Source organism: Spinacia oleracea, chromosome 3 (assembly GCF_020520425.1).
Source record: "Spinacia oleracea cultivar Varoflay chromosome 3, BTI_SOV_V1, whole genome shotgun sequence".
Taxonomy (NCBI): domain Eukaryota; kingdom Viridiplantae; phylum Streptophyta; class Magnoliopsida; order Caryophyllales; family Amaranthaceae; genus Spinacia; species Spinacia oleracea.
Window position 1 is genome coordinate 21435177 of NC_079489.1, and position 18851 is coordinate 21454027.

At 33.6% G+C, this 18851-nt stretch overlaps 1 protein-coding gene and 1 long non-coding RNA gene across 13 annotated transcripts; both read right to left on the reverse strand.

Moving 5' to 3' along the window:
- Positions 1-744: 744 nt before the first annotated feature.
- On the reverse strand, positions 745-5175 carry LOC130470229 (uncharacterized). 12 transcript variants are annotated; one of them, XR_008930168.1, is made up of 8 exons: positions 5039-5175; positions 4578-4740; positions 4190-4215; positions 3868-3957; positions 3529-3778; positions 3029-3254; positions 998-2280; positions 745-888 (listed from the first exon to the last, which is right to left on the reverse strand). It is a non-coding gene; the product is annotated as an uncharacterized lncRNA (long non-coding RNA). The 12 variants fall into 12 exon arrangements; XR_008930172.1 differs by having other exon boundaries at positions 3868-3961; XR_008930171.1 differs by lacking the exon at positions 4190-4215.
- Positions 5176-5289: 114 nt separating this feature from the next.
- On the reverse strand, positions 5290-10553 carry LOC110798646 (serine/threonine-protein kinase GRIK2-like). The gene is made up of 6 exons (XM_056838916.1): positions 10168-10553; positions 9965-10077; positions 9007-9094; positions 8760-8881; positions 7713-7808; positions 5290-5565 (listed from the first exon to the last, which is right to left on the reverse strand). The coding sequence occupies exons 3-6, from the start codon at positions 9083-9085 to the stop codon at positions 5290-5292; spliced, it is 573 nt and encodes a 190-aa protein (XP_056694894.1). The 5' UTR covers positions 9086-9094; positions 9965-10077; positions 10168-10553.
- Positions 10554-18851: the final 8298 nt, after the last annotated feature.

Here is an 18851-nt window from a genome sequence, read left to right on the forward strand (position 1 = left end):
TTTTCATGTAATTTATTTCGTAAACAGTTTCATGTAATTGACTATTTCATTATACACACCGTAAATAATTTCATGTGCTCCGTAATATGTTTATTGTAAACTACAAAATATTACTTAATAAATGAGTTAGATCCGTTATATTATCATATATTACTGGACTTATTAATCTATTTTATTTGAAAAGAACTTATTTGTTTGAAATAAAATTATTTATTTGTGAACATAGCGCAAAGACATTTCTTCACTCCAATGACACCTAGTGTTACCTGACAGGAATTTGGAAACACATCTGGGTTCATTGAGAATGGTACATTTTCAAAGGTTTCTGCAACCAAATGTATGTATCCATTTGCGACCAATACCGTCAACAAAATGAAATGATTTACACCAACATAATAAAAGACGTTTGTGAAAACGTATATGTGTCACGTAAACTCCCTCCGTATTACAGGATCGAATATCAAACCTCATGGATTAAAAGTTTCGCTACCTACCATCTCAACTAGCTACAATGTTTGTCATAATTTCACATATAAATGTAAAATACAATCTTTTAAAATTGGGCACATTTTTAGAAAACTAGTTGTTGGAACGTGCGCTAGCGCGCACGTTCCCCCAAGATATAAAATGCTATCTCCCATAACACACTATACAAATCACAAGCCAAATTACTCTATAGAAATAGTTGAAGACATGAATATAGTACTCCGAAGATGATAATAAACATGACTAATTATTTGATGTAGTTTACATATATAGAATTCATGGCTAAGCATAAAAAATTTACATGGCTAAGTTTAGAAAAATTAAAAAAGACCGGCCTAATAGGAGAAAGGAGAAATAACAGTCATGATAGTTCCTCGGCTAACTTTGTGGCAACATACGACTCTGCAAAAAAAGATTCATGGTTACTTAGTTGATCAATGATGAAGCAAGAAATATGTCTATCCTGCAGTTATTGATTGATTGTACACATACTACTGTCATACTCAATCACCTGATATATAAGGCTTTGTAGAGCTGTTGCTGTTGCAATTGCAATTTCAGCTAATATTGCAGACGAATCAACAACTGCGCAAGTCAAGTCAAAATCTGAAAATAGCACGAGATGCCAATCTTCAGGATTAAGCTCTTTCCACAAGGGAGCCACGATCTTTTGTGGAATTATGTTTCAAGCTTCATGGCCTGTTTATTTAATTAAGTTTCTAAATGCAGCACATCACATCATCTCATATAAACAAAGAGGAACTGAGGAAGCTAATAGACTCGAACAAACTTCTTAAGTTCACAACCGCTCAACTTTACAGCATAGTAGACGCAAAGCGAGAGGCAGGGGGTTGAACTAAAACAAACTTTCTTTTCCTAGGAAGTTGTAAAAACTCACAGAAAAGTAGGTACTTAAAAAAAATTCACACTATTCAAGAACTATAAACAAAATCTAAAACCGCTAGGATGAAATGCAGTCTCTTCAAAGTTCAGCCATCCTTTCTAATGTGACAGACACAATGTTGAGTATCCTCAATGACAACATTTATATTTCCAATACATACTGCTAAATAATGAAATAGAAGCAATGCTAAGAATTTCTAATCAGCTTTCCTCTTTGCTAATGACTCTTGTCAGCGAAAAGCTGATAACCCCAAACATGATATTACATATTAGAGTTGAACATAAATGTCGCTAGGTGTGACTTATGCCTGTAGCGGCTAAACGACTGCAAAACTAAACACACATAACCCTGGTGAAATAACTGAATCATCTTTATTAGGCATGTTCATTACACATTACTGCTGAAAATATTTCTAAAGTTTTCTTAGGTGTTAAAGGAGTTGCACAATAAGTACAGAATGAAAAGAATCACAACCTTTTTATGAAACTCAAAATTGAGAGGCACAGACTGTTAGAAGTCCTAGACTCCACGATCGGTGAAAATAGAGAAATGTACATCAATACCTGATCAGAAGCATCTTTGAAAAATCTCAAAGAACTCCTTAGCACCGAATATTCGCCGCATCATTTAATTTTGCTACATCATTTGATCTCTGTCTCTCTTTAAAATTCCTTATAATCTTGAGTCCACTTCTGAACTGGTAGTTCAGTGATTCTGAGAGTTACATCGTCCCTTCACTTGCATCACTTGCATCACTTGCACTGTCTACATCCACTACCTCAATAGTTCCACTAACTGTGAAGTGATTCCAGTATCTTTCCTAGTAGTTCTCTAGTGATTTCAGTCATCCTTGTGTACATGTATCTGACAATGGCAGCATCCTCTCCTCCCTGTGGAATAGTAATATCAAATAACGGAAATTAGAAAAGCAACTGAATTCACAGTTATAAGATCAGTTCAAAAGAAGACAATAGTGGATTGCTTTCTACATAAATTATGTACTTTATAGCTTGGTGATTATTATTAATAGATCAGTATTCAACTGCTACATAACTCTTTTCCGCTCTTCGATGAAAACTGCCAACCACTCACCCAACTCCAAATTCGCAATTCTTTTGCCAAGTATGTGGATTAACTAAGTAATTACAGCATAGAACATTTAAAGTATATACTTCGTATTATTTAAGTATATACTTTAGTGGAAGTTTTGTATGGAAAATAGTAAAATAAACATGCGAATGACCTCCTAATATTGTAACTCATGGGCCTTTATGAACCTTCTAAAAACCTATGCACCAAAGCGCGGCACCGTCCTGTTTCAGCAAATGGCACAGATTTTCGATGACAACCCTTTCACATGTATAAAATCCAAAATGAAATTTACAAACAGTGAAGGCTGAATGACTTACGACAAAGCCCATATGTACAAGGTAGACAACATGTTGGGTTTAAGTTTAACCCACAAAAATTGAGCTTTTGAAGTAAAAGGTTAAAAATACTTTTGAGGGGGGGATGGGGATACAAGACTTGTTCAATAATTGACCGTAAAGCACATCAAAGGAAGAAGAACAATAAAAGAAAGAAACTAATAAACAAAATCCACAATCAAGAAGTTCTCAAAAGAATTGGGAGACATACTATGATGGCACAAGTGGACCATACGCAATACTTGGGCCCAAAATCTTACAAGCACCAGAATAACCCCACCATTTCCTCCTCCTTTCAAAAATGGGAAAATGGTTGAGGTGTTATTACCCTGGAAGAAAATTGAGATACAAAGGACAAGCCCTGCTGACCAAAACCAAAGATCCCATCAAGAGCACGTTCTGAATTGATCAAATCTCCAGATTGATAATTGTTGCATCTGCACCAGAACCATAGATTTAAAATCAAAACATACAAGCACAAAGAAAAATGTAAAAGACAGAAAACCAAGGAGAGTAGACATTAACATTCAGCAAAAGCATAGATAGGAAAATTTTCTCCTTCAAAGTAAGTTCAGATATAAACTGAATTTGCTAAAGGGTAGACTATTTATTTTGCAATGTACCAGTTTCGTATACATATTTATCCTTTACAAAAAGTTAGCAAGATAGATTACCATTGTAAACAAATTAGAACAGAAAAATACCCCTCACCTGAAAACGATAGAGGCAGGTGAATTAGCGTTCATAGAGCTCCCTAGATCATATAAAAGTACATCATAGTAGACACATAAAACCCTGAGGTCCCACTTCCATCACCATATTGAAACGAGTAACCGCACTGTTTACTTTCAGCTGAGCAGTGAGACGATGCTGGTGGAACCATAGTACTACATACTGGGTCTGAACAAGAAACTGCGTTGGCAGTTGAGGAGCCATTGATATCATAGAAATTGAGCTCGACCTAATATCAGTCAGCAGAAACTAATAACCATCATTCAAATAATCACACAATAAAGCGCGATATTGAGTAGAAACATAAATGAAACCCACTCGCCCGTGGACAGTCAATAAATGGAACCCATAATCTGCACATTGTATTCCCTTGGGGTAGTTCCTAGTCTCACTCTTGTAAAATACAGCCTACCTTAAACCAACACCACACGAAATTCAAAAACAAACAAAAAAAGACTTTCATCAATACAATGAAAAAAGGCGCAGATTAATGCTTAGGTTCTATTTATAAACTTCTCGATTTCTTGAAGTATAACATCAAGACAATAAAACACAAAAAATACCTTTATTATAAAATGGCAACAAAAAAGGGAAATACAAAACTAAGTCAAAATTAATTCGATAAGAGAAGAGAACATACATTTAGCTACTTCAATGATCCCTTCTCTACAGGACATTTATAAGAGCTTTAACTTTTCAATGTCCTTGTCATGTAAGAAATAAAAAGATCTTGGTATTAATATGGTACCAAAGTAAGATGGCAATCAACTTGGGTACAAGTTGTATGATAGATTATGAATGTTATATACGAATGAACACAACTTAGGCACATCTATTATAAAAGATGAGTCGGACAACAAAAGGCCCTCAATCTCTTCAGTGAAATCAGCATTAAGAACATATCATACACTATGTATAAATCATAAACCCAGAAAATTAGGAAATAAACCCAATAAAATAGTATTTGCTCCACGTTCAAATGTTTTAAGGCTTGAAAATGAAAAGAAGCAAAAAGATAAGGAACAAACCCAATAAAATAGTATTTGCTTCACGTTCAAGTGTTAGCTCGAGCAGCTCCAAGTACTATAGAGGCAACCCTCTCTGCAAAATTGAGGGTACTTATTCTCTCTCCGACAACATTCACATGCGTTATTAGGTACCCTTGTAATACAGACCTTCTGTCCCACATGCCTGCCAAAATTCGTGAATTGAATTAGTCATTCTACTAAAGAGGTAGTTGCGGAATAACATCTCATTAACAAATAAAAGGAATCATCCTGAAGAAAGAGCTTCAATCATCTTAACAGCGGACTGGATGAAATAGTAAGGCTAACAAAAACAGAATCTTTTTTTTTGAGGGAAACAAAAACAGAATCTTGGTCCAGGCAACCCAGATATATCTCCTTGATTATGGAATATGGCATAGGAGAACTCACAGGTTGGTTCTCCACTACTATCATAAATATACAAAAGCATTTTTGGTCAATACCTGACACTGTCTCGATAATTGTTCGGGTAAAAAAGTGGAGGTTTCGCACCAACTTCACGATTCAGATAACAAATGTTGTTCAAAGGCTTCCTCCATATAGCAATATAACCCTCCCTTTTACCAGTTCCCAGCAAATATGGGACGTAAGATTCTCCATTTCTGTAGATTTATAAGTAAAAAGAGAAAAAAGCATAAATAAATATGTTCCTATCTTGAAGAGTATCAGATTCCATGAAATCTAAATTAACAACTCAAATATTGACCAGCGGAAACTTTGAATTTAAGTAAGGGATTTCAAGCAAACTCAAAAGTCTTAAGAAGGGGGAGGAAGGGAAAACGGTGATAAAAAAGGTAAGCACTGGTAATTCCCTACTTATGAAGCAGGAAATGCATGTGTAAGTAAATAATAATGATACATTTCCACTGCTTTTGCAAGTTATCTTCAAGTTTATAGACTGGCAATACTGCCCATACAAAATATCCTCCAGCTCTGAACATTCTATTAGCTTCAAGAAGCAAGATTCCATCTGGCAAATAGTTTTAATAAGTAGATCAGAACTTCGGTTGAATAAAAAAAAAGTCTAATGAAAAGGGTTTACAATTTAATTTTGATTTTGCGGATTATATATGTGTAGTTCAGTGATATCAATTCAATCTTTATTAGTTTTTAGTTTAGGTCTGAATCTTATTTTTTTGTTGCTAGTATGTATTATCATGAAGAACATACAAGATATTACTAAGGAACATACAAGCAAGACGCTTGTACGAAGATAATACGTATAAAATAACACATACTTAGTACTCCGTAACATGGAGGCTGACGTTCTTTAGTATTGCTCCGTTTAAAAAAGAGAACATGAAGTGAATATATAAGAACATAATATATCCCAAAAGAGAACATCAGGTCAATTATTAAACAAATAATAAAAAAGAAAGAACATGGAGTGAATATATAAGAACATAATTTATTCCAAAGAAGAACATCTGGTCAATTATTAGACATATATATTAAAAAAACATGGAGTGAATATATAAGAACATAATGTATTCCAAAGAAGAACATCTGGTTAATTATTAACTGATCGGTTTGGTCTCTGGTTAATTATTTGAAATCTCTATTAATGTATTGTTTTGATGCAAAGCCAACTCCATTTTTCTTGAAAACTTTGATTTAGGGTACTACCACGCCATTATAAAGAGAACCAAGTATGCTATACTTAATCTATATTGTAATACTCCACTATACGCTACCATAAATTGCTATACTAATCTATATAGCAGCAAGAAAATATTTACATTTACAAATTAAAACATCCATACTCCAATACATTCTAATCACCGTATAATCTCAAAGTACTACTACATATTTGATCCAAAGTCTTTGTTCTTTTAATAAAATAAGGCTAGACTACATACGGTGATTTTAAAGACACAAAATTCCATGTCTAAAAGATAATCTGCACCTTCATACGTTGCCCTACTCATGGCTACCATACTGCTGGCTTACTCCCTCTCACTGATACCTCTTCTTGTTACTCTTTCTCTCACTTGAAACCACTGACTCCCAAATATTCAATTTCCCAGCAATAAAGCTAAATAACACTAAAGAAGCAACAATGATTCAATTTCCCAGCAACGAATAATTGATAAAACACACACAATCCCAGACCATAAAAGATAATAAGATATGATCAAATCTGAAACAAAACCGAAAATGTCAGGCACAAAAACCGAACCAACCCTGAGATAAGCTATATAATTCTCAAAAACCAACATCAATTCAATTTACCGGCAATTTTACTAACACGTACATTAGACCACAAACATAATTTAAAAAAAGTTAGTACATAAGATTTTTTATTATGTGTTCTTCTTCGGTGTTCGCCGTGTTCGTTCTCTAATTTCTAGTGCCATGCGAATTTAAATTTCTTCAGATTTAACCCCTTTTATCGAATCGGTTGTGTATAAGAAAGCTATACAAATTACACTGTGATGAAATTGGGGATAAATTCATTTTCTGGTAGTTTGGAGATATTTTAGGGATGAAGATTGAGATTGTTTGGGAAGACGGAGAAACCTCTGATTGCTGAATTAGCGAAATCAAAGGAGTTTTAATTTCTAGAGATTTTTTTCCCCTAAATTTCGGGTACAGAGGGTTATACTAAGGATGTGCTTCCCGTATTATTTTTAATGTTTAATATGCGTTTTATATACAATTCTTTGCGTTTTGAAAGTGGTGCACGTACCTCTACGTGGACTATTGTCAGCCATCCACAAATTGGGCACACACACACAATTAAAAGAAAAGAAAAAAGATGTCAAATTGACAATAGTCTTGATAGATAAACAGAAAGGCGCACAAAGAACGTGTAATATCAGTATATGGTCACTTAAAAACAAAAATAACATTCATAGAAGTTATGAGAATTATCTTCCCAGTTACAACTGTCAACAAAAAGATTGACTATAGTTTCACTTCCCATATCTTCTGACCTCCGCATGTAGGTACTAACATGTTGTCTCTAGAAATGTTATGATATATTTGCATTTGCAACAGAATCAAATGAAATCATTGTATCCTCAACCAAATAATGAATGGAAAAGATCACATGCACAAAGTTATCAAGAATAGAAATAAATTGATATTTAATATAATGAGATACTATTCCATTACCTCAAAAACTTGGCTGACACTGAAATTTGCAATCTTTACAGTGCCATTACGCGAAACCAAAAGATTTTGAGTCTTTATGTCCATATGCACTATATTCTGTTTCTCAAAAGAAAAGAAAATTGTTATGATTCAATATATGCCAATAGCCACGTGAAAAAATGAAGTTACAACTCAGATGGTTCAAGTGCCAAATTTAGAAGAAAAAAAAAGAAAAAAAACTCCTAGAAAAAACTCATTGTTTCTTCTCCTTTCAGCAATAATATGCATTAATGAACAAGTCAAAAGTAAATAGTTATAACCAAAAGAAACCTAAACAGAACAACACCACCTCCCAAAGAAAAAGCCCTAAGTTTGGAATAACAGATTTAATAATGGGTATGAAGAATCCCCTGTTCATTCCTCTTATCTCCTTATTCTGAACCTTTGTGGAAAAAGTTATGAATGTAAATATAACTACATTAAGCTTGATCATCTATTACAACCTATCAATCTATCATAGACTTAGATTAACTGCAAATGAAAAACACCAGGAGAACTACATAAGATTCGAACTTCTAAAGAGATTAACTGCAGTAAACTTCACATCTTAATGCTAAATTACAAATAAATCAGCAAACTCTCTGCACTTCTTTCTTAATGTAAAGTAGGAGACAATTTTTTGCGCTGAGAAAAAAGGTAGGGCAGTGAGGCAGTATTCAGTTCTTGTTTTGAATCACAGATCAAATTTTTTTTAAGGGTATCACAGATCAATTGGAAACCACCTATCTTTCATCTTATAAATAAGCTACATACATCCAATCCTCCTTTACCCTAGAATGATCAGGAGCCTCTTTTAGAGGCATTGGGACAACATTTAAGATGATTTTGATGTAGGAAATGCAGTAAACAAAGTGTCAGAATCCCCATATACTCTTCTGGATTCCCAACACCATACGAATAGAAAAAAAAATAGCACCAAGCAGACTTTTTTTGAAAAGCGCATTACAAATAAGACCAATATGGACCTTGGGGGCAACAAAATTTAAAATGGAACTAAAGTGATCTTACATGTGAATGAAGATACATTAACCCAGAAACAATATCTCGTAAATATTGTCTCATGATAGCTTCCCCTAAGCCACCAGGTGGTCCAACACCCTCACAATCCCATTTGCCCTCCACATACTCAACTGAACAAAGAAAATTACAATTTCATTGACTAAAAGGCCAAAAAAAAATAAATTCCAGATCCATTTAGCCTCCAACAAACAAAAATTCAGAAGTGTGATACGAAAGGAAATGGTGGAAAAAATACCCATATAGAAGTGATCTGTGTCTGGATCATTAATCACCTCGATAAGATTGACTATGTTGGGATAGCTTATAATTTTCATAATTACCACCTGCAAGCAATAATAGAGTACTCAGAGATTCAAATAAATTAAGGGAGATAATAATGTAGGCAATAAACCCTAGTCAATTTAGAAAAAGGTTGTTTCTGATAACTATAAAATCATCATAGAATGCAGTTCAGATAAAATTTGGCAATTTACAATTGCTTCCCAAAATAAGCCTTGACAAACTCTAGCCTTGACAAACTCTGGTTCTTAAAACAAAAATCTACTCCGTAACGCAATTTCCACCCCCACCGTTATGGCAAACAGGATTTTCTACGGTCCAACTTAATGAAAAGGTTTGGCAGAAAAGTCCTGTATCAGAACTCTCAACATATAATGGTTAATCTGGCATAAAAGTGAATCTTATAAAATCAAGCACCTTTATAAAATCAAGCACCAGTATTTATCTTATGGTAAGTATGGAACAATTGTCTTCATGTATTACCTTATCTTTAGAAGTAACAGACTTCATGAAATCTCAATACCAATCATATAAACTCAACTCCAATTACAATCATATAAATGCAACTCCAATTACAATCATACAAACTCATATATATCCGCCTTCACAAAAACCCGTGACCAAAATCCTCAACAATTATGGTGATGATGGGAGACATTGAAGAAGAGTAATTTTATTCTCTAAATTAAAATGGGAAATCGAGTATGATCCCAAATTCTGCCAGATGAATTCAAATTACAATTCCTAATCTAAAGTATGTGCCAATAAACTTAGTCGTGTTTCAAATAATATCAATATTCCAATTTAATTAAACCAGCCATAATTCAAAAAAATCAACAATTAAAAGCAAATCAACCATTAAAAGCAAGAAATAAAACCCTAATTCAAAAAATCCAGACAAAGGTGAATCATACCAGGGAGAAAGAGACGAACTGATAGTGAGGAGATTCAGAAGGAGTGAACCTGGGTGCCGGTTATTGAAGAGGCGAATTACGAAGCAACAGATTCGTCATATGAGAACGAATAGCTAGGGTTGAAAATGGAAGGAGACAGTGAGTTTAACTAATCTAAAATAGCAAAATCAAGAACAAAACTACCGAAAACAATCGATTTTCACCTTCAAATGTATCAATGGTTCCATAGTTGGACTCCTTCTCAAAATCCTCGAATGTGGGCCTTCGATCACCATAAACTAACATCCTCTTGAAGAAGAACGGAGATTGACGATCTGGAAATCTAGGATGATGGAAGGAGAGAGGTGAAGGGGGAGGAGGAGATTGCAAAGATGAGAGCTAGGGTTTGTTGAAAATGGAAGGGGAAAAAGATCCCATAGTCGAGGAAAGAGAAAGGGGAAACAAAGACGATCAAATAAGGCAGATAGATGATGGAACACGTGGCATCATCCAACATCATGGAAAATTTAGTAATTAAGGTTGAAAGGTGGGGTAAAATCGGCACAACACTATTGCAGCAATAGTAAATTGAAGTTTGTGTTTTTTAAAGTGTTAGGATGTAAACCCGACTAAAAGTAAAACCCGGAGCAACTCCCGGGCCACACATTAGTTCTTTCATAAAATCCGAGTTGGTTTCAGAAGCAAAAGACGAGTCTTCATCATCAGTAACTTGTGCTTATCTCCATTTAGGATTCCTCAATGAGTACAAAGGAAATTAAAATCGTACTTTAATTATTGAAAGATATTTGAATTTGGCGATAGAAGTTATCGATTTTTTGTAAAAATAATTACATTCATATTCTTGTATGGAAAATGTGAACTACTAATGTATAATGTTTTTCAGTAAAAATAAAATTGGAAATGTTTGCATGTTGACCATCATACTCTGTCACGGGATTTAAGCCCGTCATATATAAATAGCCCTTCGTTATCAAGTGCGGGAAGAGTGTAAGGTTGGATTTTGAGGTTATTAACCCCAAGAAGCCATGCGGCCATGTTTTCGGAAGCAGGAACATCGGAATTTCCACCCTTACCCATAGTTAATATTTTTGTTTAGAACTTAATTAAACAATTGAGAATGCTTCAAACTTTTTTTTTTTGGTGATGGATGAGAAGTGACGATGCTTTGTTTATATAGGGAATTATAGCAATGAATTTTTGGTGTAAACTAAAATACCTATAAAGTTAATTTATCTTAAAAACGTGTTATTGATTAGGATAATAATTATGTAATACCCCGAATTTTTAAAGCTTGATTAATTATGCTAAATTATTTTTATTTAGCTTAAAACCGTTTTAAATCCTAATTTCAAACTTTATTTTAATTAACGAAGTTTTATTGCGATTAAGTTTTAATATCATTACACGATTTATTTATTTTCAGATTTTTTTTATAATTTAATATTTACGAGCCTAAACTACCTTTTTAAATCTTGTTTATTTCGAATTTTTAATAATTTCGAAGCGTTTTTATTTTATTCGAAAATTAAATGTATTTTATTGTTATCGATATTTTACAAAAATTATTTGAAAATCTGATTTTAATTAAACATTCCTATTTATATCAATTCCTAAATATAGCAAAGAAATTTTCAGAAATTTTGCCTAATTAAGTAAAATTACCAAAATGCCCCCTAAGAGCACAAATGACATTTTTCTTGTTCTTCCTCCCTCTCCACGTATGTCTTCAACTCCACTTTCCCCTTATTTCAGTCAAAATTCATGCCTTGGTCCTCAAGGAGTGAATTCTTCTTCTTCACTCTATTTAGCAATATAAACAAACCATAACTTGTTCCAATTTATTTTCTCCAACCAAGAACCAGTAAACCAAAAATTGAAAATCACCACTCAAAGTCCCAAACAACCACCATTTTCGCTCCCTTTCTCTCCTTCGTTGCACCCTTCGCTGCACCACCTACAGACCACCGCCACCACCTCACCCAGAACCATCACCGCACGCACTCCACCGTCTTCCCTGCTCCCTCTCCTCTTCACACTCCCCTGCGCCCGGGTTTCGCACCCCTTCCCTGCCTTTTCTCTCCTTCACGCCCAACCGTCAGCACCACCGTGCTGCCGCGCACCACCCTCCTTCTCCTCCGCGAGTTTCGCGCAACCCTAACCACCCATAACCACCACCGCAACACCTCCCTTATTTCTCCTCTGCCTCCCTCCTCACTCGACTCCCGTGTTCTCTCTCTCTGGTTCGCAAAGCCACCATCATCGCCGCCCTTATTATCCTATTCCTTCCGCCTCGCCGCCGCGCCACCTAGACCTAGACACCGCCCAGCCGCCACCCAGCCGCCGTCTGTCTCCTTTTTTTTCTTCCCTCCCTTCGTGCTCCTCTGTTTTGAGCACCCACCTCCCCTGCTTCGCGCTTCCTCTTTTCTTCTTTCCAGAAAACACGTTCCAATTTGGAACTCAGCCCCCCTTTATTTTCTCAAGCCAAGGCCCAATTCCTTTGGCCCAATTTTTGCAAAGTGAGTTTCACTATTTAATTTAGGCCCTAAATAAATCGTTACTTATCTTAGAATTGTTATAATTTAAATCAATGATTTAGAAACTACTTTGACTTAAAATTTGAAAACAATATTTCATGTGCTTATTTATGAAAATATTATTTGTTTTAAGTATTTATTGATTTATGAAAATATTTCAGGTATTAATTTAATAGAATTTAATAATACTTTAGGTAAATAGTTTTACGAACTTTTAAACGAAAAGTATTTAGAAAATATTAATTTTACAATATTTCTCGTCTTAATATTAATTCAACCATTTAACTTTTGAAAGAATTCGGACTCGGAGCTCAGGACGAACGAACCAAGGAAAAAGGCCTAGCAATCATGGAATTAAGGTAACGGTTATTGCTAGTACCCGCATTCCCTTCGAAATGTATTTATGAATGATGTTATGAATGATTGATGTTTTATAATGATGTTTTATGATTTGCGGGATTACAAGTATGATTTGATTGAATTGTTTTACGATAATGCAGCTTTATGCAAAGTATCGATTTAATGAATTATTATTCCTAAAAGAAATGATTTTATGAAATAACGAGATTTAATGGTTTATTGAACCACCCTGAATGATTGAGTTTTTCCTGATTAATGTTCTATTAAAAGAAATGTAAACATGATAAATGAAAGTGTAAGAACTGGTCAAGTTCCCCTGATATGGAGCCCAGGCTCCCCCTGATAAGAAGCATTGACTTCCCCTGATATGGAACCAAGGTTCCCCCTGATAAGAAGCACTGGCTTCCCCTGATATGGAACCAAGGTTCCCCCTGATAAGAAGCACTGGCTTCCCCTGATATGGAACCAAGGTTCCCCCTGAAATGAAGCACTGGCTTCCCCTGTTATGGAGCATTGACTCCCCCTGTTATGAAGCACTGGCTTCCCCTGTTCGTAGGAGACGTCCTACCATGTTTTCCTGTAAAGTCCTGACGACCAGAATAATACTGTTAAAAGGAAAAAGGCTAATGAATGGTGTTCCTGAAATGATGTTTCTGAAATGATATTACTGAAATGATGTTTCTGAAATGATATTACTGAAATGATGTTTCGAAATGATGCTTTTGAAATGATGATTTATTTAAATGTTTTACTATATTCTATTCTCCCTGTGTTATTAAATAAAATGAATTGAAATGATGTTACGATGCTAGGGTAACTCGTTACTGAGTCTTCGGCTCACCGTTTTGTTTTCCGTTTTAGGTACTGCTGGGGACCACGGAAACGAGTAGTGGCGAGGATTTCACTGTTACCAAGTTCACCTAAGTTAATTTTAAGTTGTAACAAGTTTAAGTAAAGATTCTTGATTAAGTTTCGTACTTTTATTAAGGAATTAAAAAGGATTATTATGCTAATTGTGGAGTTTAATAGTAATTAATATGATGGTTGCCTTGTAATTCCTAAAAGGGAATTACGGCGGGTAATGTCCCGACCGAATTAGGTTAATTCCGCTGCTAATTATGCTTTAATAAGTGATTTAGAGGTCGGGGCGTTACAAATTATCCTATACTTTTACCGATAATATTATTCCTTATTATCTTTTATCAGTATTTGACTACTATTATATTCAATTTTATCTCATTATTTATCATTTAAAAATAAAATTAATATTTAATTATGTGACTGGACAATCCTACGTGGACGCTCTAAAATCTCTCCAAAAAACTCCCCTTATATACTCCGTATATATATTAGATTTAAGCCCCATGTAATGCACAGATTCTATTAAATTTTTAAATTAAATAAAATTTTTATGCATATCAACTGCTATATTTTATATATTAGATTATATTAATTTCTGATTTTGGATTGATTTTCATTTGAAATTTATTTTTTAATAAGTTTGATTTTAATTGGATGAATTTTTATATGCGTAATATTAGTAATTAATTAATAAAAAGATCTACGTGACACTTAATTATTTATATACGTGGCAGTCAATTTTTTTAATTCAAAAATATTTTCGTAATCTTATTTTTAGATTTCCTACGTGGCGCTCTAATATTGGATTAGTGTTTGATTTTGGATTAAATTTTATTTTAGATTAGTGTTTGATTTTGGATGAAATTTATTTAGATTTATTTTTTAATTATTTGAGTGTTTGATTTTGGATGGAGTTGCACCACCTAGGATTACTAATGATTTCGGCCAATGAAATATAAGATTTCTAATTTATTTTTGAATTAAAAAAATCGATTGCCACGTAGATAATTAATTAGGTGCCACGTAGATATTCTAATTAATTAATTACTAATATATACAACTCCATCCAAAATCAAACACTCTAAAAATTAAAAAATAAATCTAAAATAAAATTCATCTAAAATCAAACACTGATCTAAAATAAAATAAATAAAATTCAATTTAAAATCAAACATTAATCAAATATTAGAGCGCCATGTAGGAAATCTAATGGTTTCGACCAATGAAAAATAAGATTTCAAAATTAATTTTGAATAAAAAAAAAAGTCAAGTGCCACATAGATAAATAATTAAGTGTCAAGTAGATATTTTTATTAATTAATTATTAATATTACACATGTACAATTTCATCCAAAAAACAAACACTCTAATAATTAAAAAATAAATCTAAAATAAAATTCAATGCAAAATAAAAAAACTAATCTAATCTAATATATAAACTTTGTATATACATAGAAGTTCTATTTAAACATAATAATTTAATAGAATCCGTGCATCGAACGGGCTAAAATCTAGTTATTTATCTATGCGGCAACAACGAGTTTAATTCTAAAATAAATTAAAAATCTTATTTCTAATTCGCTGAAATCTGGTGATTTCCTACGTGACGCTCTAATAATTCAGCAAATATGCATTTTTTATTTATTTATATATTAGATATATTAGAATTGTGTTCCCCGTCAAAAAAAATTAACTTTCATATGCATTATCAACAACCTCCGCCATCCAAATAATATACGAAGAAAAATCCCCACATGTCTTAATAATTAAACAATTCTGTTATTTATTTCAATTAAAATTTGAGCCGAAGAGTTGAAAAGATAGAAAAAAAAACAAAGTAAAAGATTTTTGAACTCACACGACACACACAACTACACTTCTCCAGTATATGAACAAAAAAAATTAACTTATAATTCATCCATATCATATTAGAAGCACATTTTCAGACCATCCACCTTAATATTTAAAATTAAGTTTTAACGTTTTTTTCCCGTTTTGAGAAATACCTTCTTTTTTTTGTGAGTGTCTATGAACAAGCCGCAAGGAAAATACAAAATTATAAATAGAGAAGGTGGATTCAAACCTTGACATATCGTAATTGTGGTAGTTTTTTTCATACTATCCCTTGACTAATGTTGGTAAGTTTCTATTTATCGTAACAAATTACTCACCTCTAATCTTAGTATTTAGTGACTTTTTTACCGCTCTCTTATCTTTCTCCTCGACCTCTCCTCGCCGGTGGCGTAACTGCTCCCACTACATTATGTTGTTGGGTCTTAGGTACGGTCAAGACGCACTACGAGAGGAAACACGACCAACATACAAGTTAAATGAGATTTGATCCTAAAATAATATGATCGACAAAACAATTAGGTGGGGCAGTCCACAAAGCTTATATGTTAGTCACCATTCTACTAATCTTCCGATTTATGTGACGTGGGAAAATTTATTTCACACATGGGAAATTCCCAACAATCTATTTCTCCCCCACATGTATGTTTCAACATATCTTTATGTTGGGGTTTGATACAGTGTAGAGTGAGTTCAAGGAAAACAACCAAGGAGGTACAAGGAAGGTCAGCTAGTCACCGTACCACTAATCTTTATTTAACTAAATGTAGGACAATTTTATTTCACAACATTTATCAACCACAATGAACCATCTAAGCATCACATTTCTCAATATTCTCCTCCATTTATTTCTCCTCTATTTAATCTCCTCTCCTTTTCTTTCTTTTCTCTTTCCTCTTCTCCTTGCACATTTTTCTCGCTCCATTTTCCTCTCCTTTTCTTTCTTTTCTCTTTCCTCTTCTCCTTGCACATTTTTCTCGCTCCCACCGTAGCATCATGTTTTTTTTTCCGCTACCATATGTTGTGTTATCGAATCTCATCGCCTCTTAGGTGGGTGTCTAAAGCAGATTTGTCGCCAAGCCAATGCCTTATGTTATATTATAAGTACATACACTTGAAAAATGAAATTTATTAACATGAATATTGTATTAATATTAATGAACAAAATGAAACAAGACGGAAAAATTACCTATTGTATTAATATTAATATCAACATAAATTATGGTACTCCAATTAATATTCATATAACAAGAAATATTGTATTAATATTCTGACTCGGACATGATCAGAGCAAGTTGGTTTATGATCTGGACATATTGGTTATGATATGGACATATTGGTTTTGATCTGGAAATATTTTTTCTGATCTGACTGTATATGATCTGGATATATCGGTTATGATCTGAAAAAATTGGTTATGATCTGGACAAATCAGTTCTAATCTAGACAAATCGATTATGATCTGGACATGATCTGGACAGATCAGTTCTGACCTAGAAATGATATGGAAAGATCGGTTCTCATTTAGATATAATCTGGACATATCAAATCTGATTAAGTTCATGATAGATCTGTTTTGTACTCTCTCCGTCCCAGATTAGTTGTTACACTTTCCTTTGCACAAAGTTTTAGGTGATAAATGGTTGTTTGGTTATCAATTGTTATTTTATTGAAAAACTAGATGTGATAGGAGTTAGTGACACATTTTGTTAATTGAATGAGAGAGGGTGTGGGGACAAAAAAAAATACTGGGAAGAGAGAGACAATATAATAATTATGGGGTCATTCCTAATTTAGAAATGTAACAACTAATCTGAGACGGACGGAAAAGGAAAGTGTAACAACTAATCTGGAACGGAGTGAGTATTAGACATGATTTGTCCAAATCGATTCTGATATGGACAGATCAGTATGATCTGGACAGACTAGTTGATCCGGAGATGATATGGCCGGATAGATTCACTCTAATATGGACAAGATCTAGATAGATCTGTTATGATATGGACATATCTGTTCTAATCTGCACAAGATCTGGACATAACCGTTCTGTTATGGACATGGTCTAGACAGATCTGTTTTGATCGGGAAATATCAGTTCTGATATAGATATACCGGTAATGATCTAGACATGATCTTAATAGCTCAGTTTTGGCCTCAACATGATCTGGACGGATCGGTTCTAATCTGGACATAATCTGGACATCCGGTTCTGATTTGGACTTGATTTGGACAAATCTTTTCTGATATGGGCAGATTTATTTTGATCTAGAAAGATCGATTTTTGGTCTGGTCATGATCTGAAAAGATTCGTATTGATCTGGACAAATCGGTTTGATCTAGAAAGACCGGTGTTGATCTGGACATGATCCGGAAAGATCGATTTTGATCCGGAAAGATTGGTTTGATCTAGACAAATCCATTTTGATCTGGACATGATATGAAAACACCGGTTTTGATCTAGACAGATTGGTGTTGATTTTGACAAATTGGTTTGATTTAGACTGATCGGTTTTGATCTAGACATTATCAGGAAATATCGGTTTTGATCTGGACATGATCTAGACATATCAGGTTTGTATTAGACATATCGGTTTTGATGCAAACATGATCTAGACATAGTGTGGACATATTGGTTTTGATATGGACATGATCTAGATAAATCGATTCTGATTTGGACAATTTGGTTATGTTAATTTGAAAACTACTAGTTTGTTAATGTTTTATCTATACTATATATTAAAAAGCGTTTGTAAGAAAGTTTACCATGCCATGTGGTGCTCTCCTCCAATTTGACACATGTCATTCCATGTCTTCTATATATATTCCAAAATCTCAAAATCAATTAGAAACACGTGTATAGCTTATACAAGATTCGAACCCATGATCACTTGGTTCAAATGCAAATGCCTTATCCACTTGGCTATGTCATGCTAGATGTTATTTTTTGCAAATGAAATATAGTTAGTGATGATAAAATCAATAACTTAATAAGAATAGGAGTTAATTATATTTTTTATTTACAAAAAGGTATAGTTAAAATTATCCAAGTAATGACTCGGGGCATCGCCCGAGCCAAAAAACTAGTTTATTTATTATTATGCATTCAAGAATAGATCTCAATTAAACCACCAACCACAACAACAATAAAAACAATAATATGAATAATTTTTTTTTGACGGGGAAGAACAATTTCATTAATAATCAGCCATACGGCATCTACAATAACAAAATAGATCTGCATACGACAGATTCAAAAAAAAATACATAACAGTTAATTACAG

Excerpts from the sequence above, each read along its gene's own strand:
- LOC110798646 (XM_056838916.1), bottom strand. The coding sequence starts at position 9,085 with ATGAAAATTATAAGCTATCCCAACATAGTCAATCTTATCGAGGTGATT. Across the intron at positions 7,809-8,759 it reads TAATGTATCTTCATTCACAT|AATATAGTGCATATGGACAT; the intron begins GTAAGATCACTT and ends TTTGAGAAACAG. Across the intron at positions 5,566-7,712 it reads GTGTCAGCCAAGTTTTTGAG|ATGGAATCTTGCTTCTTGAA; the intron begins GTAATGGAATAG and ends ACTATTTGCCAG.